At 25.5% G+C, this 25,337-nt stretch overlaps 1 protein-coding gene across 3 annotated transcripts in view; it reads right to left on the reverse strand.

Annotated features, from left to right (window-relative positions):
• LOC136082389 (uncharacterized) overlaps nt 1-25,337 on the reverse strand; it is a 381,697-nt gene that overhangs the window by 247,006 nt on the left and 109,354 nt on the right. For all 3 annotated transcript variants that reach the window (XM_065801560.1, XM_065801559.1, XM_065801561.1), the window contains 2 exons: nt 15,721-15,787; nt 14,873-14,998 (listed from right to left, as the gene is read on the reverse strand). In XM_065801560.1, the coding sequence (XP_065657632.1) occupies nt 14,873-14,998; nt 15,721-15,787 (193 nt within the window). The remainder of the gene's footprint in view (nt 1-14,872; nt 14,999-15,720; nt 15,788-25,337) is intronic.

Consider the following 25,337-nt stretch of genomic DNA (forward strand, 5'->3'; position numbering starts at 1 on the left):
TAAACATCGTGACGTTCAATATTTTTTGTGATGCCATTTGTGATAGTGCGCAAACTTTCCACATATGTATGGTTAATTTCAGTGCAAAGTTTGATGTCCCACGAACAATATGTTTTGTTCTGGCAAAGTTCCTGATGTTCCCCCAAAATTGTCAAGGGTACTTTTTTTTATTATACTTCTAACTTTTCTAAAGTTACCCATTTTAACCTAATTTTAAAACCAGGTACATATTTCAATTGGAATAAGTGCAGCTATTTCTATACTTTTTTCAGTTTTTCTTGTTATAATATTTTAAATCTCTTCTTAATTCAGTAACTTTTTGAATTATTCGCAAGTATATGCAATACGTTAAAACGCTTAAGGTGAGAGTCGACTCCGATTTTTACGTGATAATACTAACATGATTATTTTTTTCTTCCATATCCCATTTCCATATACAACGGATGAGTCTCCTTAAGAGTAAACATTAATACAGTAAATTTTGGACTTATACGCGAGTTTATGGAGTGTGTTAACATTATAAAAATAAGTTTAAAAAAATAACTTTTTTTTATGATCCGTGCACAACTCAAAGTTGCTATTTTGTCTTGAAATTTTCTCGACAGGTAGGCAAGTATATACTTTCAAAAAAGAAGATTTCATCAAATTTTTAATTTAAAAAAGATGGAGTTTTGGATCTTAAACAATTATTAATAAGCTACCTACACTTTTTTCTAAATCACATTTATTTTGTAAAAAGCTGCAACTGCTGTATTCTGATGAATCCATTCCGACAGTTTTAAATAAACGTGTTATTGATATTGTTTAAGCATATCACAAAATTTAAACTGATTTTAAGCCTGTTTATAAAAAAATAGAGAATAATATAGCAACTAAAACACGAATAGAGAAATTTAAAGAAGAACCATGCTTTATTTTTGAAATAGCACGCTACCTTTTTGATGTAATTTATAAGTGCTCTTCGTTTACAGACTGCAATTGCCCAAAAGAATCTAAGTTCCTCTTTAAAGAGCAGGCGTTTCTTGCTGATCAGAGAATAAATTTCCTAATGTGCACCGGGTTGCTTGATTTTCAAGAAACTAAAAAGCTCCAAGGACATGCTGAAGAAAAGACAAAAGAATTCTTTCACATTTATAATCTTCTACATTTTTTTCTTTTTTTGCAACTAGTTGCTTATCGCAACTTGATGGTAATAAGGCTTTATGAACATCATGTTTTTTAAAAGATTACGAGACAATGGAGGAGGAAGAGACACCTGACCCTAGTGACTGCGACTATATTCTCTACGACAATATTGTTGTCTTCATCCTCGTCGCAAATGCGTATGAAACTAATTAACATCGCTTTATTAAGTCAAAAATTTTGGGAGTTGCTTCAAGCCACAGCTGACATGCCTTCCATTTTACACTTCGCAGGGCAAGTCACTAAATAGAATATATCTTTCGTGATTGATGAGAACAAAACTGCTACAAAGTGTTTAAAACCACGGCTTAAAGTAAAAGTTCGAACATTAATAATGATCATTTAGTAGGTCCTTACTTTGACGGCCAACGTGAAAAGACATTTTCAACAGTAAAAGAGGTAGATAAATACAGATAAAAAGATATTGTAGAGGAGCACTATTCGTTAGTGAAAAAAACCAGGATCTAGCTACGTCGGCAACGTTACATCATTATCTATGTTACATCTTCAAGAACAAGTCTCGCCATTGCTGAAGTTATTTACTATTTACAACTATATTACAGCAAAAACGCCTGAAGGATTAAACAATACTCATGTTCTAGGGTGTGATGGACCCGTTAAAAATACTCTAATTCCTAATGGGGTACTGCGTTATATTAAAGTAAGGATTGGTAGATTGATGCAATTCGCAAATTGTCTACTGCATTTTAACGAACTGCCTCTTCGCCACTTGTTTAATTACCTTTTTTTTTTTTTTTTTTTAGTATTGTATTTGCCGATTGAAAATAATTTACACTCGTAATTTATAAAAACAAATATTAACATGACTGGGGCTTGAAGAAGACAAAATTCATCTTATCATTAAGCCCCCCCAAAAAAATGCATATTCATCAAATAAAATGTTTTAACAAAATGCAAAAAATAAAATATATAACGTTTAAAATATTTAGTAATTCAAAGAGTATTTATATTTAAGAACTGATTAGTAAAATAAGATGATATATAAGTATTAATATTACAAAAAGAATTTACAATAACTTTTTTTAATAAAAATTGAAATTATAAAATTTTACAATATTTTTAGTAATTAGTATTTCAAATAATAAAACTTAAAAAAATCGTTTGTAAATTCTAAACTTATAAGATAAGAAATACATTTACAATAGCAGACTATTGTTTAGAATATTAAATATAATATTAAAGAGTAATTAGTAGGTTAATTTTTGTTTTTGTTTGCTAGTTTAAAAAGCTTTTTAGAAGAACTTTAATTCATTTTCATGTATCATCAGTAATTGCTTAAGTTTTGTTTTAAACTGGTTTAAAGAATAATTAGATTTCAGCTCATTATTTAATATTGTATTCCACAGCTTAGGACCTCGGTTAGCAATTGAGAATTTGGTTGCTGAATAATGTGTTTTGGATTGAATGTAATTGTTTTTTGAAAATCTGGTAGGGTATATGTGGTTTATTTTTTCAAAAAGTGAATTAAATAACATTGGTGATATTTTTTTATCAAGTTTAAACATGAAGATAAGAATATGGTAAAGGTTTAGTTTATATACATTTAGAATATTAAGTTTATTAAATAATGTTTGAGTGTGAGAGAAACGGTCTACGTTTGTAATTATCCTTATAGCCTGTTTTTGTTTACTAAACAGTTTTTTTACTTTTGTTGCGTTTGTGCTGCACCAAGCAACGTTTGCATAATTTAAGTAGCAATGAATTAAAGAAAAATATAAGTTTTTTAAACAAGATAGATTTAAAAACTGCTTGGCTTTATACAAAACACCTATATTTTTTGATATTTTATTTTCAATTAGACCTATGTGGTCCCTCCAGGTTAAATTTTCATCCAGAACCACACCTAAAAATTTTATTGATTGCTCTCTTTTTAATAATGCGTTATCAATAAAAAGATCAGGAAGTTTTAATGGAATATCTTGTTTTTTATGAAGACGATGGAACAAAGTGTATTTGGATTATATTATTACCTGATTGACCTACCTCTGGACCTACCTCCTCTACTGGTTGCATTGAAAAATCTTGCCATCTGTTGATACACAAAATTTGATTAAGGACCAGAGGTATCTGAAGGATATTGCTTTTGCCATTAGATCAGACAAATGTCCTACAAGTCTTGTTAAAGGCAAACCAGACCCCCTAAACATATCTAGCTAGATGATTACAGCCAACAGAATAATATGATTTTAAGTTTCTGTCATAGAACTATCAGATTACTTACGTACCATAGTGGAATCCGTTCTTAGGGTGTATGCACAATCTTGGTTTTGTATCAAATCCAGAACTCAATTAAGGACGAAGTGCGGAATCTTTACAAATTTATTCAATCATCCAGATACTTAGATTCGCTTACCCTCTATTCATTGACACAGTATTTTTTTGGAATGCTGACTAAGAATCTCTAGAAAACATTCTGCTTGCAATGCCAACTGATAAGAGAAAACATATAAGAGCCCTCAATATTCAAAGAGCCAATAAAATTGTTGGAAACGTTGGGGCTAAAATATTTTTTACGTATCGAAAATTAACCTTGAAGCGAACGACTAAATTAATCTAATCGACTAATTGTCCAACAAAGTACTAATTGCAACCAGTTATAAATAATGCAGCTACACACGATTTAAAGTGCTGAAAGAACCAATACCGATTGAATGGACTACAAAGTTCCTATGCCACACACAAGCTTTGGAAGCAGTAAAAAAGGTTACGGAGGCTTCATAGAAAGTGTGTGGACATGACAAACGAAATGAGTTTATTTGCACTCAAAAAATAAGAAAGGTTATGCCTCAAGTTCGTCACAAAATCAAAAGATCTTACACTAGGACCACTTTCATATTATTAATTTTATATACTTAATTTTGAATTCTTAAAACAGTGAGCAGGTGTGTAAAATTTCAAGTTTAAGTTTAATAAATTTTATTAAGATTATGACAAAAATAGTGTATTTGTCAATTTTGGTCCCTTTGGTCATAAATGCAACTTTTGCACACTACAGCAAAGTGCCTTAAAGCTTAAAAAATATTTCAAAGCGTATATAAAAATATAGAATTTTTACAAAATTTCAAAAATCTACTTTTAAATTTAAATTTACTAAAATTTGGAAAAAGTCCTAGGCCAGAACAGAAGATATTCGACTAGATTTTTGAAATTTTGCAAAGGAGTTATCTATGTTTAAAGACCAAATTTTCGCTCAACCGCCAAAGCACATCAATTTTATTTTTTTTTTGCCCCCTAATATATATATATATATATATATATATATATATATATATATATATATATATATATATATATATATATATATATATATATATATATATATATATATATATTCATAAACTGAATATGAAAACCTAAATGCTGGTTAAAAAGTAAACAAAACATATACTCCGAGAATGTAATTCTTTAAGCTACTTTTCATTTTTTTGTACTGGCAGTTCAATCTTGGAATGTAATACAACAGCAAACAGTTTTTAAAAACACACACGCACATGCATAAAAACCAATCTAATGTAAGATTTTTCGCAATCAATTTTGATGAAAAGTTATTCTGGCTTCCTCATTAAATATATATACAGTCAAAAATCACAAAATTTTAGGTTTTTGTATCGAGTTCGCTTATACGTCTTTACACAATACCTTGAGTTAATCTATGGGCAAATACTCAAACATCAAAGCTTAAAAAATTGTATAGTTTACAAAAACATTCTTGCAGAATCATTTACTAAGAGGATAGGCGTGAATACGCTAAACCCTAATGAAAGACATGAAAATGATGAATGTGTTTGAAATAAATGTCTATCAGCATTTATTTTTCATATATTGTTACAAAAACAATATTTCTCACATAAGCTTTATTTACAAGTTTGAATTAATTAAAAATAAAAACTATAATCTTAGAGCAAATATGTTAACACATATATAATGCCTCGTATAATAAATAAATTTTCAGAGTATAGTATTTCATATGGAGTTTCCAAAGTATGGAATATCTTTTATAAAGGATTTAAAGGTACTGTAAATTTGTTAAGTTCATTCAACTTTTTGGCAAAAAAGAAATTTATAAAACTTGAGAAATGTTTTTGGTTAACGTTACTACTATACCTTTGTTTGTTGCTGAACAATCTTGTTAGCGAATTACGCTTTTATTACAATATTTATTACGATATTTAATCGAAACTTTATTACGTATTTACTTTACGAAGTTTTATTACGTATTATATATTATGATGTTTCATTGAAATTTTGTTAAAGGGGCTCTATTAAAAGATTGCGATGACCTAGTATCATCTTTATTTATTTGAGCCCCTATTTGTTTAACTAATTGTTTTTTTATTAAGTACAAAGTTGTAAAATTCATGTGTTATATTAAAACAGAAAAAGAAAAAATTTGCGCGCGTTTTGACGGAGTTTAATAAACAAGATTTAGCATGCTTGGCCTTTTAAAATTTCTTTTTATATTTTGATCATGCAATAATGCATTCTTAAATCTTTATAGTCTGTTAGTATCTGCCTAATCAGTGATTAGATCGAAAACTTTGCTTCATCTGCTTAATTAGTAATAAGATCAAAAACTTTTTAACTTGATGACTTTTGTAGTAAAGGATAAACCTTATGTTATTTTTAAATGAGTATAGTAACGTTTAAAGTAAGGAAATTTATTTAATTCATGCATTTCGATAATAACACAATTCAAGTCATCTGTTAATTGTGTTTGAAATATATTAATCTGTAATTTTTATTTTTAAAAGTTAGAAGTTTATGAAGACTCCAGAAGAATCGGTGCTCTTTTCAAATGTCAAAAGGTCAAACTCGTGATAAAGTTAGTGTTTATCTTCAAAACACTTGCATCTCACACAGTCAACTCTTTATTGCATGTTAAAGAGCAAGAACGTTTAATACCTTATTTTAAAGAAAATTTGAAAACTGCAGACAACCTGTTTGGTTTTTATAATATAAAAGACCGAGTCATTTGATCATATGTTATTTAAAAGTTGTTCAACATTTACTACGAAGTATGTCATTAAACAAATATTACAAAAATATGGTTGTATTTTATAAATGTTGATAACTTATATATTTTTCTTAATTAATATATTTAACTATATTTATGTGTTATTTATTATGTGAATATTTGTGTTAAGGTTGAATGGGTTTATATTTTCTAAGTGTGTAAATATCTTTATATATAAAGTGTTTGGATGTTTGCGATGTGTTATAATGTTATTTGTTTTTAGTTTGTTAGTGATTATTGTATTGTTTGCATGGTTTCACATTGTTGTGACCTGGCTTATTTTACAGCAAGAGTGTTGAACTTTCCAGCTAAGTGCCGTACTTTGCTAAAATGTGACGTGGCTTTGTTGAGAGCAAAAATGCTGTCCGCGCCAGTAAAGTGGTGTGCTGTCATGATGAGACACGTAAATTTAATCTGTTTGTAAGTTGGTGTGATTATAAAATGTGTTGAAAAAATATTGTTAAAACAATGTGTTTAAAAGAAATGTTGAAAACATATACAGTTTTTTAATATCTATAATTTTTTTAATATTTATAATTTTAAGTGAATTTTGTTGAAAAGATATATACTCTGATTCTTTTTCGTTAACAGTTTGCATTTTGATAATTAAAAAAAAAATGTTTAAAATATATATTCGCTGTTTTTTTTTGTTAACAGTTTATGCTTTTGATGATAAATAAATTTTGTTAAGATACAGGCTTCCTTTTCACTAATAGCTCATCCCCATTTTTAAAAATTTAAGAGTTTGTATTTCCTTCATTAAATATGTTTAACTTAAGTTTGTTATTTTCTTTTTTTAAAGGTAAGTATAAAAAGTGTTTAAACATGTTTTAATAACTTTCATTAAATTGCAGGATTTTAGTACAGAGAATGTTTTTTTCAAAACAATACTTTATATTCAATTTTTCTGCATTGTAGTATTGCTTTTTTTTTCTTTAAAATGTTAAATATATAAAAAAATAAAATACTTCAAGAAGTTTAAATATTTCCAAGTTCCTTCACCTGCATTAAATACGCAAGGAAATAAATGATTGTTTATAGATTTTTTCTATTATTAGTTTTGTATTTACTTATTTATTGCAAATCTTGCATTAAATGCATTTTAAAGTAATAAAAAGGGATTTTTTGATGGAGGATTACATTTTATCTAATTTAAATATGACGAATAGTAAAGGTAGAATATAGTTAGATTATCATATAGTGCTTTGTTTTATTAGCTTTCACTGTGTTTTAGATAAGTTTAAGAAAGAAAACTCAAAGTTCAATCTAAAATTTAAAGTTCAATTTTTATTATTTAAGCATCATTTTTACTCACTGCTTTGATGCTTAATTATGTCTGATACTTTAAGTCAAATTGTTAGACTTCCTCAAAATAAAAGAAACCAGGTTTGGCAAGCTGAGGTAAATTGTTGTTGAAATGAAAGAGATGAGCCTATGCGAGCTAAAATAAATTGTAATCAAACGAAAGAAGTAAGGACAAATGAGAACTCAATTGGTTTAAGTTAAATTGCATAGCATTTTTTAGTTGATATTTTATTTCTTCAGTTCTACTTTGGTGCCCAACAACAATATTTTAACTACTGTTAAAATCTGGTTTTAACTTAGTTAGCTTTAATTTTTTTAAATTTACTATGTTGATCATTAGCTAATTGTTTAAAAAGAAATTTGTTTGTTGCAATCAAGGTAAGAATAATTTTATTTTCTGATCGATTTAAAAAATTTGTTTTACCAATAGCTACAATGTTTATGTTATTTTGTGTAATAGCTAATTGTCTTCGCAAGAAATGTCTTTTCTTACAGATTTTGACTATTTTTAACAACGCTCTAGAAAATGCATTAGCAACAGGTATATTGGATTTTAGTATTAGTTTTTAATGTTTTTACTTCTTTTATCAAGTCATAATTTTTTTTTTAATTTTAGACATATCTAACAATGTTTTTTCAGCTTAGTTTTTGATCAAAAAGTATTTCATAAAGCACTTAAGGTGTGGACTTGAATTTAGGAAAAAAAATTCCCCCCCCCTCCCTTTTTTTTAATTTTTTAAAAGATGGTGTTGATCCCGTAGTAAATAAAATAAGAGAAGAGAGAGTGGTGGGGAAAAAAATACACTGCATCTATAATTAGTATTTTTGTAGTTGCTTAATCTACGAATTGGTAATTGATAATGCAAATTTAGTTTGTTTTTTTTAAATATATATCTTTCTTTATATACTTTTTTTTATTATTATGTATAAATAAATTCATTTTCAGTTATTACATGTGGTGTATTTTTTCCTTTTTTACTTCGAATAATTTTTTTAGGTTTATCAGGTTACCTGTCTGTTTAATATAAACATACAATTAAAAACTATTAAAAATTGTTATGTTTTGTAAATTTGTTAATAAAAGTGTGAATAAAAATATCTTTAATTTTACAAAGCTATTAGGCATGTTTTTGAAATCAAATCTGTCATGATTTTATCTGTGTCAACGAAACCCTATGTTAATATCTAACGTAAACTTCATATAGTGAAAATTATTAAAAAATTGCCTAATTTTAATTTACATGCATTTTAATAAAGCTTTTATATGACGTTTTATACAGTTTAATAAGTCTTTTGTTCATAAAACAGTTAAAAGATAATAGTATAGCATGCCAAATTGGTTGAAGTGCTTTGTGCGGGTTGAAATCCTTTCGTTTTTACACTTAATTTTTTTTTTTTAATCTATTCCAATTTTTTTAGAATACAAAGTAAAACGTTTTTAAAGGTCCATAGATATTATATGCATAACGTATATAAAGATATTATAAGCTATAACAAACGAAATAGTAATAGATTAAGTGTACGCATTAAGGAGACATCATTCTTTCTTATAGAAAAATGACTTTACATGGAAACTTTAATTTTCTTTTTTCAGGCTCTAGATGGCCTGAAAAAAGATTAATAGAAACTTGATAAGGTAAAAAAAAATAATGTCCGTGCCCATTTTTTTTTATAAACGTTTACAGAAGTTGTAAAGTATTGAAAGTGAATCGTTAACTCAAAACAAAGGTTTTTAAATTTTGCTTTTTTTAAAAATTTATCGAAATAAAACGAAGTTATTAAAACGGTTGGTGCGAAAAAGACTTACCATGCCCAGTAATATATTGACATTTAGTAATAATTATACGGGTCATGGTGAGTCCATTATTCCACATATTTAAGTCATCTCACGTTTTTTGAAACTTTTTATACCAATGGTAATTAATTAATACATTTCTAGCGGGTATTCTAATTTTTATTTAGACTGGCACTGATATCTGATTCGTTAATAAATAGCGATTCGCGCAAAGTCTACCAAAACTTTAAAAGTTTTTTAATGTTAATTATAATAGTAAACTTATTTTATAGCTTTAAAATATAGTTTTTAATATAAGTATATAATTACTTTTTTACCGCTTCCTAAAACATATTAAAGTAAGGAACAAGTATAGAAAAGGTCGGTGTGGAATAGATTAACCAAAACCCGTAACAAACCTTTAACTCAAACCTTGAACGATAAAAATTCAAGTTTTTTGAATTTAAATTACAGAAAAATGTTTAGTATTATAAAAATACTAAAACTTTTTATTATCTTTTGTTTCTATTCAGAAAGCAATTAAAATTACAGCTTTTTTAGGACTTTAAACTAGATAACTTTAATGAAAACAATGGGTAGTTTCAGCACGCTTATGCTTCACAAAAATGCCATCTTTAAATAAAGCCAAAACTTATTGTTTTATGCATTATTTTTCTGACAAAAATGGATTTGATTTTTAGCTAACATAATTTTCTTTATAAACAAACTATTTTTTTTTGTTTTAGCACTAAAACATCGCGCCCTGACTTATTCATGCGTAATGATATTATTTTTTCAACGAAAAAAAATAAATAGCGTTTTAATTAGATAAGATCCGCTTATTACTGCATATGAATTGACGTTAAATGTACTGATTCCTGTTATCAACTAAAGTTTATTCAAAAAATACCAAGCAACTTTAACTTTTCTTTTGACATCTAAGAAATCTTCAAGTATGCTCATATTCCCAAGGTGTTCATAATACCCTAATCTACCCGATATATACATGTGCATATATATATATATATATATATATATATATATATATATATGTATGTATGTATGTATGTATGTATGTATGTATGTATGTATGTATGTATGTATGTATGTATGTATAAAATTATAAAAAATATAACATCACTTAAACAACTATAGCATTGTAAAAATATCAAGTATATTTTCCAATAATCAATGTCTAACTTTCACTGGTCTGAAAAATTTGAATAAAATAAACATATTTCCTTAAATAAAAATAAAGATAAATGATGTGGATTTGCTATTATAGAATTAGATTAAGCAATAAAATAATTTGAATATAAACAACACGTTTACTACACTATTTCTGGTGTCAATTCTTCCCATAACTTTCTTTGTCTAATTCAACGAACTCAGTAAACTAGAAATTAGATAAAATATGATTAAAAGATAAATATATAATGAAATACATCTTTCTGAGTAAAAAAGGTTGACCTGGACGAACTAGAGTTTTAACTATTGGTACACTAGCTCATAAATTTTTGCAACATCTTGTTAAAATGATACAACCTATACTTAACAAAAATGAATGCAGGGTTAAAAATTCTTTTTCATTAGTATCTGATGCTAAAGAACAAGTTATCGAAAAAAATGAAATTCAGGTTTCTTTAGATGTTATTTATTTGTGTTGTTCCACTTGATAAAGCAGCGATTACCATAATTGATATTTTAACAAAGATAACAATTTTATGCCGCAAACTAAATTGTCATAAGTAGATATTCATATCTAAACTTTGTAAATGTTATTTTTTATGGGATGACAAAACACATATCTTAAAAAATTCTGGTCGGAATTGTGTATCTATTATGGTTATTATGCCGGAATCCTATTGACAAATTAATGAATTTAATGCTATCCAACAAGACTTGCGCTTTAATACTGCAAAAATAACTTATAAAAGGTACGTTGATTATAGTCACACTCAATTTTCGAATATTCACAACGCAAATTCCTTTTTAAATTCACAAGATGCAGTCATTCAGTATACTATAGAATACTAAAAATCTCAAAAGCAAATAAATTCTCTATTATGCATTTCCATGAAACAATTTCCTTATAAATACAAGTTTTTAATATATCGTGTCCATACAAATACTAATTCTTTAGTTAAACCACATTCTTCATTTTCTATTATGCATTTCCATGAAACAATTTCCTTATAAATACAAGTTTTTAATATATCGTGTCCATGCAAATACTAATTCTTTAGTTAAACCACACACTTCACCTAATATAGCTAAATGGTTTTTTAAAGGTTTTTTTTCAAAAGCATAAAAAATTTCAAAAGCAAAAATGTTCAGAACAAAACATTTTGCGTGAAACTGAGTTACTTGTTAATGCATTTTCCCAAAATGAAAACTCATTCAAACAATTTTCAGATATCCCCAAAAGTTGCATATTATCACATAAAATACAATAATCTAGCAAATGGACCCTGGAAAAGTTATCATACTGCCGTGGATACCAAAACTAAGCATAATACCGTTTCATTTATATATATATATATATATATATATATATATATATATATATATACATACATACATACATACATACATACATACATACATACATACATACATACATACATACATAGATATATATATACATACATACATACATACATACATACATACATACATACATACATACATACATACATACATACATACATACATACATACATACATACATACATACATACATACATACATACATACATACATACATACATACATACATACATACATACATACATACATACATACATACATACATACATACATACATACATACATACATACATACATACATACATACATACATACATACATAAATTCATACATACATACATAACAAGGCTAAACTTTAAAAACTCTTTTTAAGAGTTGCACATATCCCTGACCTTACCAAAAATTTTCCAAAAGTATATCAATTTTTTAAATAAATAATGTTCTATAAAAATTGTTTTTTAGAATTTTTCAGATCTGCAATAACACAACAATAAAATGCACTTTTTTCATTTTTAGTATTAAAAAATTTGTTTTGAACTATAAAATATCTAATATATAACACACACATACACACACACACACACACACACACACACACACACACACACACACACACACACACACACACACACACACACACACACACACACACACACACGTACCCAGACAGACACGCACGACTCTCTCACTCACTTTTTGTGTGTTGTTTGTGTGTATATATAGATAACACGTTTGTCTAATAATATATATATTTCAAATAATTTAGTTACTGAACTTATAAAAGAAGTATATGGTGTAATGGATTCAGGTTATAATGTTTTGTTAGAATTAATTTTGTAACTGTTGATAAATCTAATTTAAATAGATTTTTATTATTATTCATATTATGTTCGAGATATTATATTTGAAATATTCTTTACTTTAAATCCTGCTTGTTCATCAGCTATTTCCCCAACTTTTGTCATTTAGATATAAACTAAAAATTTTACAATTATAGCTATCCAAATTCCCCAATTTGCAAAATAGAATTAGGAAATGTAACACTCTTTTTTGTAGAGTAACACTGAATATTTCCAATAACTTGCAGTTGCCTCTGGAGATACTTGAGCAATTAATACAGCTAAACTTGTTTTGGTATTGTTTTTTCGGAGTATATGTTTTATTTTATTATTTATTTATAATATTATTTGTCTTATAATACTATGTGATAAATTGACTGACCTCTAGATTAGAGTAGAGATAGACCTAGATAGAGTCTAGGAGTCTAATTAATTATTTTTGTTATTTTTTGTGTTTGTTTGTAAAAGAACCAATATTGACACTTAATGATAAATAATGTCAATGTAATATAAAATGAATTTGGTTTTTATGTTTTTGGTTAAACTACTTCAAAAAGTAGGCAGCCGGAATGCATCTTGAAACTTTTTACTCAAACTAAGTTTGCTTTTGTTATTATATGGAAAGGTTATGAAAATCAAAGTATCGTAGATTTACGTATAAAATCTGTTGTGGGAGGTTCGTACTTTTATAATTATTATTTAAAGTTATATTGCTTTATCAGAATTCATCAGTCATTAATTAAACTCTTTTCTTACTAAAAATTTTTTTCAGTTAATTTTAATGAGTAAATAAATGATTTCTTTACATGAAAGCGGTATCTACATTTATTTATTATTACTTTCACAGATGAACTCGGTCAAAATCATCCTTCAAATAATGCAAAAGATCTATCTATTGAAATAAATATTCAAAATTGGCTTAGATAAGCTGCGGATAGAAATGTTGGTCGTCAATGACATTACAAAAAGTGAATAAGATAAACATTTTAACATTTTATTGCCTCAAAAATATAATTTTGTTTTATAATGTAATGATGTAATCACCACATTGAGATTGAATAAATTTTGTAATTTTATTTTAATAATGTTTTATAATTATGCGCCTTTATTACTTCAGCCATAAGTTAAATTAGTTATTATAATTTAAAACTAAATTATTAAAACAAGTTATATTAGTTACTAAATTAAATTAGTACATTGTAATGTATTACTATAGTAGTAAAATTAGTTGGATTTTTTTTTGAAGAAGTCTCTGAGTTTAAGTAAAATTTTAAAAACAAATTTTATTACATTTTTACATTATACACATCTTTGTTAAAAAAAATAACCCGACAAGTTTATCTTTGTAATCTTTAAAATGCAAATAATTCATTTAAACACTAAATAAAATGAAGAAGTTTAGCTCTTAACTAAACCCAGTATCAAAATGTAATAATTACAATTCCTAATAAGTTCTTGCCAAAACCGGATAATCAAACCAGTTAACAAAACGAGTTAATAGCTTACTCGTACGATATACAATGATATATTACATAAACTAGATGTCTAACTTCTAATGAAGTAAATATAATTTTAATATAAATACTATTTATATAACAGTGTAAAGAGAATATTAGAATACTTGTAAAATAATAATTTATGATTCCTAAATTCATTTTCAGTTAGAAAAAAAAAGTTTTAAATAGAAAAGTTAAACAACAGACGCTTTTGAAGCATTTTATAATATAGAGAAATTATATTAAATATTTTATAACATAGAGAAAACTCTAGAATTTGTATGAATTAAAAACAGAGGAACTGACAAACAGCTATTTAATGGTGATCAAAACGTTTTTAGAGATGTTAAGAATATGACAGAATTTATCAATTTTATAATTGAGATTTTAAATTTTATTAAAACTTTAGCAATCAAAGTTACAGCTAAATTTCAGAAATTTTTAATCATTTTACATATTTAGAAAATTAATTTGAAAAAAAAATTCTGTTGTTTTTAACAGTTTCTATCAAATGTCAACCTACTTAAAAGTGTGGCTAAAAAATTGAAGCCATAATAACTTAAACTGAAAATCTCAAAACACCTTTTTTTTACTTTATTTAACTTTTGAAGTTACCTTTAAAATCTATATAAAACATTATACAAAAAAAGTATTATATGTAGTATATTAAATTGATTATTAAAAGACTTACCTATACAACTGTTTTCATCCAGCATCCATCCAATTTCACATGAACACAAATAACTACCATATGTATTTTGACATACACCATGACTCCATGAACACGAAGGATTTACGGCAGTGCACTCATTGATATCTTAACAATGAAGTTAAATGTAAGCCATTAATTATAACTGAAACTGAAAAACTTAAAACTTTTACCTTATTGTAGCACAATATAGTATGTTAATTTTAGTTTTATATAAACTTTTAGTTTTTTGTAGCAGTATAAAAAGATTTATAAATTACTAAGGGAAGGAAATTTTTTATCTTTTTTTATAATATCAACAAATTTCATTTTAAAAAAATAAAGCTTAATGAATAATAGTATGTAAAAATAAATACAAAAAAACCAAAAGTTTTTTAAATAACTAAAGAAAATATTTATATAAAAGGATTTGTTAATTGTTTTTAAAGTAATTTTGTGTTAAATTTTTAATCCTGTGTAATTATATTTAATAAAAAGGAAAATTTCAAAAAACAAATCACAAATACAGCGAAATATTGACTTGTTAGATTTTGGTTTATACAGATTGTATCAACAAAAAATCAGAAAGTTGGATTTTGTAGAAATGTATTGTGTTAAATGTCTTTACTCAAAAAATGTATATGTTGTACGTGTTTAGGTCGTGTGACAAATGTAGAGAAAATTATTGTATCAAATTTGAGACAGCAGCATCTTGAATGGGAGAAAAAGATCTCAAAAACGAGTTCTTTAGGTAAAAAAAAAATATTAAACAAAACAAACTTTTAAATATAAACGTTTTCTAAAATGTAAAAATGTATAGGCAGCAAAAAAATATAAGAAATATTTTTTACCTGAAAATGATACATTAACTGAGATTAAATAGATATATTCACAGTGTTTAGGAAATAAATCCAACGCCTAAATTTGATTTGATAAAAAAGTTATCAGTAAACTTTTGTGTTTTATTTATAAAATAACAATAAGGATTTTATTGTTCTGGTTTGTTACCAGTATAATAAAGAGCTTTGGAAATAACAACAGGCACCGCTAAATGCACAAAAAAGTTTGAGTTAACAATAATATAACAAGTATTTATATAATGAATAAAAAACAAAAATTACACAGCAGTAATATTTAACAGAGCATTACCTAGTATCTTTAATAAAGCAAATATCTAGTATTACACAGTAACAAAACAATTACAAAGAAAAGTTTTCTATATGAAAAAATTTTTGAACTTTTTTGTCATTTACTAAGTTTTAAAATATGATTGTTTTTTACGAAACTAATTTACTTGTTACGAAATTTAAAAGGCGATGAAATGCATAAAAGTTTATTTTTTCAATTATAAAAAATCCATTTAGAGTAAAGTTAACATTTGTTTGTTGGCAATTAAGAGTTAACTTTTTAATACAAAAAAAATTAAAGTAAAAATTTCAGTCTTAAAAACCATATAATAATCAATCAGTTTATTTTTTAAATCAATGAACTCTTTTTCTTTAGCTCGCTGTTTTTACAATTTAAATTTTACATTAGGAAAACAAACAAAAAAAAGGAAAACTTTTTCAAAAAGTTATAATTCTTTTTCATATTCTTTTTAATTTCGTTTTAATAAAAATCAAGATTACATAAATTGCACAAAAGTTTTTTTTATAATTTATTTATTTTTAAACTTCAATGTCTGTTATATCTAAAAAAAAAAAACAATAAGAAATATAACGTATTTATTTAATGCATTTTTTTAAATTATACTTAATGATAAAAAAAGTTACTTAATAATAAAGTATTTTTGTAATCAAAATAAATAATTAAATAATTAATCAAATATATATAATATAATCAAAATAAATAAAATCAAAATAAATACATTTTTTTATTCAAAAAAAATATTTAATATATTTATTTCATCAAAAATGCTTGATATATATTCTTTGATATATATTCTTTGATATATATTCTTTGAACAAAAACAAATTAAAATATATTTTTGATCAAAAATATTTAGTATATTTTTTTGATTAAAAATATTAAAAATATTTTTTAATCAAAAATATTTAATTTTTTTTTCAATCTAAAAAAATTACATATTTTTTTATCAATAAAATCTATTTAATTTTTATTTAAAAAGAAATATTATGTTTTTTAATCATAAAGCATCATTTATTTTTTCAATTAAAAAAAATTTAGTATATATACGTTTTAAATAAAGAATAGAATATATATTTTTATTTCAAAAAAGCATAAAGTATCTTTTTAGTCAAATAAGCATAATTTATTTTTTTTAATCAAAAAATGGGGTTATATTTTCTAAACTAAAAAGTATAATATATTTTTTATTCCAGGAAAAATAACGTATTCTTCTAATTAAAAAAGTATGTTATACTATTATTTAAAAAAAAAAAAAGTATAGTTTTTTAAACAAAAAAATGTATTTTATATTTATATAGCCGAAAAAATATGATATAATTTTATTTAAAATAAAACTTATTATATTTTTAACCAAAAAAATTAATATATTTTTCAATCAAAAAAATATGATTTATTTTTTTAATTAAAAAATCTAATATATTTTTTGTTGAAAAAAAAATACTTTTTATATGAAAACGGTGATATTTGTTTAATCAAAAATAATATAATATTTGTTTAATCAAAAAATTATAATAAATTTTTTTAATTAAAAAAACATAATATATTAGCCTTTGAGTGAAAAAGTGGGCCATGTCCACTTTTGGTATTTTCAATTTATGTACATTTTCTGAAAGCTCAAGTGCTTATGCGTCAGTAAAAAAAACATATCCTGAAATGTATATTGTCTTGCCCTCTGTTGTCAAACCTCTGTACTTTTAAGAAGTGAAAACAAATTGTTTAGTACTATAGTGGATCATTTTCAACAGTTGATTGAAGTGTTGCATTTAGTTTATATTAAATGAATAATTCAAAATTTATTATATTCCATATGAACCAAGTGAAAGTCAATCTGATAACTGCATGCTTATAAATAAAGAAAATCAGAGCTTTAATGAACATGGGGATGATTGTCATAATATTGGTACCAGTGAATTAGGTAATTATATGGAACATAATGATAAAAGTATAACATATTCTAATTCTGTAATACCAATGCTGGCCAATTAATTCTCTTTTTAATTTTTTTCCCTTATAGGCCTATAAAATGGGGATAAGATTAACCTACCAAACACTGGTCCGGTTGAAAACAGAAAAGACAACAAGCAAGTGGCGTGAAAATGTACGTAAAGCCCTCAAGAATTCAAGTACGGCGTACATAACCAAACGAGGAAAATCATATTTAAGGAAAATGTCTTCCTAATCTCCCTTCACAAAAATGTCGGAATTATTGTATCATTAAACTGGATATTGAAAACATTAAAGCAGCTCACTCTCCTTTTTGAGCTTTAGGAAATGTGAATGTGTAAAATAGTTTTATTGCACGTTCTGTTCCGAAGAAAGAAGTGGTACGTCTTAGAGATGGAAGACTTTTTAAAACAGAAATCAAAACACTGATACCTTTACTGTGCATTCTAAAAATGGAGATATTACAATATGCAATTCATCGATTTTACATCTGTACCATACCAGTAACGGTCAACTTGGCAGAATTCTCAGAATGTCAGTTTGTGGAGTTTTCAATATTTCCATGATTATTGTGATTCCCCTCCCAAGCAAAATTGGATGGGAGGGGAATCACAATAATCATGGAAATATTGAAAAAACTACTGTTAAGGACCCCATAACTTCTTTCCCAGCATACGTCAGTCATTATACATGAACTCGCCATAGAGTTGAGATTGAGTGGAAAAACCTGTCATTCAATTTGAATATTAAAGTTATGTATAACTTACATTCAGAATTTTGCATGGAACAGCACAATGATCCCATTAAGGTATGGGCTTACAGACAATGTTTTAATGAAAATTTTAATTTATCTTTTAACATTCCGTAGAAAGATACATCCAAATTTTGTGATATATTCAAAATTGATATGCAGATAGCGAATGGTGAACACAAAAAAATTCTGAAAGCTGCTTATGAGTCGGAGAAATACAAAAAATGAATCATCCTCAGAGACAAATACTTTTAGTTTCGATTAGGAGAAAACACTACCTTGCTCTTGTATTTCAACAAATTTGGCTTAACACTGTAGGCAGCTTAAAGGATATAACCTTGGAACTCATGATCTTGGGAGTGATGAAACTATAACGTTTGTGTGGTATAAAACAATGTCTTCAAGAGGAGCAGATGAAATGTTTTCATGTTTAATGAAGTATTGTATGTAAAGGTTAAAAAATGGAATGAAAGATATTATAAAATATTCTGACAACTGCGGAGGCCAAAATTGAAATTTTAAGATGACCATGGTAGGATGTTTTCTTGTCAGCAGAGGAGCCAGAAGTTTTGAACAAAGATTTAAGAGAACAATTCACAGTTTTCTGCCAAATGATACCAATTTTGGTGTGATTGAAAGACCTTGTCATTGACATAACTTATAGGTTCCTGAGAAATGGATGGAATTGGAATCAAAAGCAAAGTAAAAAAATTATTTTCTCAGGTTAATAAAATCCAGAAAAATTAATCCTGTCTCTTGCTGATTGGGTAAATGATGTTGCTGTTAACTGACATAAGACTTTTGATGGTCAACAGGTTAAACGGTTACACATTCGGTATTTATGTATAGAATCTTGAAACATAATGGTAACGCAACTCAAGTACTTATTAAACAACTTAGTAACATGGAAGAATGCAAACTTTTCGAGACAAAAGAAGGGTCGTCCTTCATTCATAAGTTCTGCTGGTCCCTTTATTTTATATCCGTAAGGAATACAACTCACTGAAACTAAATTGAAGGATCTAAAGCAACTTCTTACTTATATACTTCCAATTCACCACAGCTTTTTCCAAAAGCTAACATCTCAAAATAAAGATAATGAAGATAAAGTTATTATTTCCGAAGTGGCGGAGGAGGATTATGATTCAAGTGTTTAATGCAAAGGAAACGTTATTTACTTAGTGTTGTGATATTTTATGTTATAAAACGTCTATGATATGAATAGTGGACATGAAAAATATGGACATAAACAATGTTAACCAGATGTTTTGCCGTTTGGCAGTTAGAAGAACAGTAATTTTTTACCACAACGACAGATCAAAAATATTTCTTTATTCAATAACATTTTTCTTATGTTACTAGCTCTCCTTTGTAACTAATCAAGTAGGTATTGTGAGCATTTTATTTCAAAATGTATGATAATAAACATTTTTTTCTCAGTTCTTTTTTAAACATCTTCGCTTCCAGTAAGGCTGCAACCAACCACTATTAGAGTTAGAAGATACTGGAAACGAAAAGATGAAGTTTGTAAAACAAGTTAACCATTACCAGACGACTTGAATGATTGTAAATTATGTGAATCTAAAAAACAAGATGAAGGAAGCGAACTCCAAATAACTAATGTTTGAGGAAATAAACAAGACAAATAAGAGTTTTTGTAGCATATAAGAACAGTCACAGAAAAAAAGGATGCAGCTTAATTGAATGACAAATAGTACAAGAATAAACTTTAGTAGATAGCACAAGAGACGATAACTCTTTTGAGCAGAGCCCATTATAGTATTTGTAGAATAAAGAAAGAAGAGCAACACTACGACATTGTGGTAATGGTTGGAGGTTGGCTGCAAGAGCAGATCCAACTATGTTTACAATGCGTTTTTGTACCTTGTCTAAAACAGAAAAAGCATCATTAGAAGATTCGCCCTAGATATGGCAACAGTATTCCATACAAGGACAAATTTAAGATTTATAAAGGTAAAGAATAGAATTCGGAGTAAAAAAGTCTCGAGCCCAATAAAGAGATGTAACCTTAGTAGATGCTAATTTTGCAATGGGTTTGATATACGGTTTCTAAGAAAGATCGGATGTAGGAGTTAATCCTAGAAATGAAGGGTGGATGACTCATCGAGTACATTACCGCTCATAGATATAGGAAGATCTAAATTATTGCAGTTAAGATTGGCTGAAAAAAAATTGGATTTTTTCTGAATTAAGGTTCACCAGCCACTGTGAGCCTCATGCTGTAGCAAAAGTGAGATCATTTTCAAGCTCAAATGCCACCTACAAGCAATCAGAGAGTGTTGGCTTTTTATCATGACAAGAATAAATGGTAGTATCATCAGCAAACAATGCCACCTTTTATGTGAGAATATGTGAAAGGCTGTTATTTATGTAAAATAAAAAGAGTTTAGGGCTAAGGATTAAGCCTTGAGCAACCCCTGAAGTTACAGGAAATGAAGAAAAGTACTGTTCATCGAGGGCAATTCTTTATACTACGATTGGAAAAGAAAGACTCAATAATCTTAAAGATGTTACCAGATACACCGAAAGAATAAAGTTTATGGAGAAGACCAGCATGCTAAACTGTGTCAAAACCTTTAGAAATGTCAAGAGCGATAGCCTTAACCTCTCAACCTCTATCTAATGCACTATAAAACCTATCGGCTATTACTGTTAGCGAATCAACTGTAGAACTAGAAAATTGAAATCTGTATTGATGATCAGAAAGCAAGTTCTTAGATTCAAGATGAAAGATTTAAACAAATTTAAACAAGATAAAAAATTTAAACAAGATGAGAGATATAAACTAATGCAGTTTTCAACAAATGCGATATTGTGGAAATGGCCCACTTATTCACTCAACGACTAATTTTTTCCTAATCAAAAAAATATATACTTTTTTTCATTCAAAAAAAGTCTTTTTTTATAACAAAACTAATATATATTTATTAAACAAAAAGCATAATAGATTTTTTGTTCTAAAGAACAAAAAATAACTTATTTCTTTAAGTGAAAAATATTTTTTTTAAAAAATATAATACATTTTTTTAATCCAAAAAAAATAATAAATTTTATTAGAGTAAAAATTATTTTATACTCTTAATCTGAAATAAACAATATATTTTTTCAAACTAACATCCATACAAATATATTAAATATTTACTTCATCAAAAATAATAAAATAATTTTTTTTAATCAATAAACAAAGTATATTTTTTGATTAAAAAAACAATATATTGTTTTGGTCAAAGAAACATATTTTATATTTTCAATCTAAAAAACAAAATATATTTTTAATTACATCAACATAAATTAATTTCTTGCTCAAAAACTTATTATTCATTTATTAATTAAAAAAACATAATATACTTTTTTAATTAAAAAAAATGTAAACTATTTTTTTTATTTAAGAAATTTAATATATTTTTTAATCAAAAAAATAAAATACAGTTTTTTAATAAAAAACAAAGCATACATTTTAAATCAAAAAAGAGTAAAATCAAAAAAACATAATACATTTTTTTATCATAAAAATATAATATAGAGTTTTAATCAAAAAAGTATGAAATACATTTTAAATCAAAAAAGATAATATATTTTATAAATCAAAAAAACACAATATTTTTTATCTAAAAAAAAATTATATACTTTTTATATACTAATAAAAAAATTAAAATGTTTTTGAATCAAAGAATAGTAACTTATTTTTTATCAAAAAAATGATTATTGTTTATTAATCAAAAGAATATTAAATATTTTTTAAGCAAACAAATATAATTTTTTTTAATCAAAAAAACATGAAATATTTTTTTAATTGAAAATGATAAAATATTATTTATTCAAAATAGAATAATTTATTATTTTGATCATAAAAAAATAGTATATAGTTTTAATAAAAAAATATGACATTTTTTTAATTAAAAGAATGTAGTATATTTTTTCAATCAAAAAAACATAATATAATTTTTTAATTAAAAAAAAATAAAACATTTTTTTAATCAAAAATATGTATTTATTTTTAATCTAAACAATGAAATATATTTTTGAATCAGAAGAATACAATATACTTTTTTAATCAAAAAAACGAAACATATTTTAATTAGACATAATTTTTTTTTTTATTCGAAACAAACATAATATTTTTGTTAAATCAAGCACAATTTATTTTTTTAATCAAACAAACATAAAATATATTTTTAACCAAAAAAAGGAATATATTTAAAAAATATATATATATAAAATATTTTTTAACTAAAAAAATATAAAAGATTTTATAACCGAAAATAAAAAATATTTTTTACCCGAAAAAAAATAAAACATTTTTTACCCAAAAAAATTTAAAATATTTTTTACCAAAAAAAATATAAAATATTTTGTAACCAAAAAAATTAAAAACATTTTATAATCAAAATTAAAAAAATTTCTTACCCAAAAAAAATAAAACAATTTTTACCAAAAAAAATATAAAATATTTTTTCAATTTAATGAAAATAATATATTTTTACAAAAATAAAAAATATACCAAGTATTTTTAATTAAAAAACTAAAATATAATTTTATTGAAAAAGATATACTTTGTATTTTTAATCAAAAAACATAATATTTTTTTTTAGACAAGAAAAATAAAATATATTTTTAATCAAAAATACATAATATACTCATTAACCAAAAAGATATAAGCATTTTTAATCATTAAAACATAATTTATTTTCCTAATTAAAAAAAGAAAATTTTTTTAAATTAATATAGAGTATCTTCTTTATTTAAAAAATTTAAATAGATATTTTTTTAACAAAAAGTAAACAATATTTTTTAATTCTAAAAGCCATGTGTTTTTTTTATTAAAAAAGCATATATATATTTTTAATTAAAAAATATAATTTGTTTTTTCAATAAAAAATATAAATTTATTTTTTTAATTAAAAAATATTGCTTATTATTATTGTAGTTGTAGCCTTAAAATATGCATACGATATATAAATATATATATATATATATATTTTTATTGTGTTAATTCACCTCATTAAGGCCCGAAGGCCACTACAGACGAGGAGGCTACTTATTGTGGTTACAACCCTCTCTCAACTCTATAACTCCGAAACACAGAACATGACGAACAAGGTCGCTGCACGGAGAAACAAGTTGAGCGCGGTACTACCAGGGACGTGGTGGGGATCGAACTCGAAACCTCTCGCTTATGAAGCCAGCGCTCTACCACTACACCACTACCGCATATATATATATATATATATATATATATATATATATATATATATATATATATATATATATATATATATATGTATATATATATATATATGTATATATATATATATATGTATATATATATATATATATATATACATATATATATATATATATGTATATATATATATATATATATATATATATATATATATATATATATATATATACTATATATATATATATATATATATATATGATATATATATATATATATATATATATATATATATATATATATATATATATATATATATATATATATATATATATATATATATATATATGTATATTTAGCGATTAGTGAAAACACCCTACAATAAATAAACAGTTTTATAAATAATCGTTCGATGTTTCATACTTAACCAGTGATCTTGTAAAACTTAAAAGAAAGCACAGTTGAGTAGAAAGTTCTTTGCTCGGGTCGTAAGTTCTAGTATTTTGCTGACCTATTACATAGTTTGTTGAGACTCAGAAGCAGTTTAGAACATATTCACTCCTTATTTGAAAGATGCTTTCCACGTAACAAGGAGATAACTAATTTTGCTTGATACATTCTACTTATTATATCAAATCGATGCATTAGTTTAAAAAGTTGGATTAGAGCGCATTGTAGGCGTTAAAACTCAACTGATGGTAGATTTAGTCCCTTTTATTCTTTCGTAGTAGTTCAGTTTTCTCAAGCTTAAAGCCCATTTTTTTGTTTTACGTTGGATAGATTCAACCAAAGCTCCGTCAGTTTTTAAGTACGGGGTCCAAACAGATATTGCATACTCAAGGTGCGGTCTTGTAAATACTTTATTTAATTAAAGAGCCATTTTTTCATCAATATTGGTGAATGTTTTTGTAGCATACCAAGAATTTGTAAAGATTTAGATAGAACAGATTGAATATGGGCGCTTTACTTGAGGTTAGATCTAAAAGTGACTCCTAAATTGCATAAGATCAACCCAGACAAAGCTAGTATTGTTATTTGTAACACGTCGCTTTCCACCAACTAAAACGGAATCATTTATTCCAAATGATTTTAATTTAAACTTAAGTCTGTTGTGAGGTACGGAATCAAAAGCTTCAGCAAAGTCGACGTAGATAACATTTATTAACTGGTGCAATGCTAGGGAAGGCAAAATAATATTTAAAGTCTCTATTAGATTATTCAGGCAAAATTTTTAATGTAGGACCCCATGTTGATTTATAGAGAGCAGATTGTCACCGCTAGTGTGCTTCAAGATTTTATTCTTTCAACATTTTGTAAAGATTTTGCACGCAACCGACGTTAGTGAAATAGGTTGATAGTTTTAGGAAGTAATTTTTCTTCCTTATCCATAGACCGGACCAACATTTGCTAATTTTCAGAGT

This window comes from Hydra vulgaris, chromosome 07, assembly GCF_038396675.1.
Source record: "Hydra vulgaris chromosome 07, alternate assembly HydraT2T_AEP".
Lineage (NCBI taxonomy): Eukaryota > Metazoa > Cnidaria > Hydrozoa > Anthoathecata > Hydridae > Hydra > Hydra vulgaris.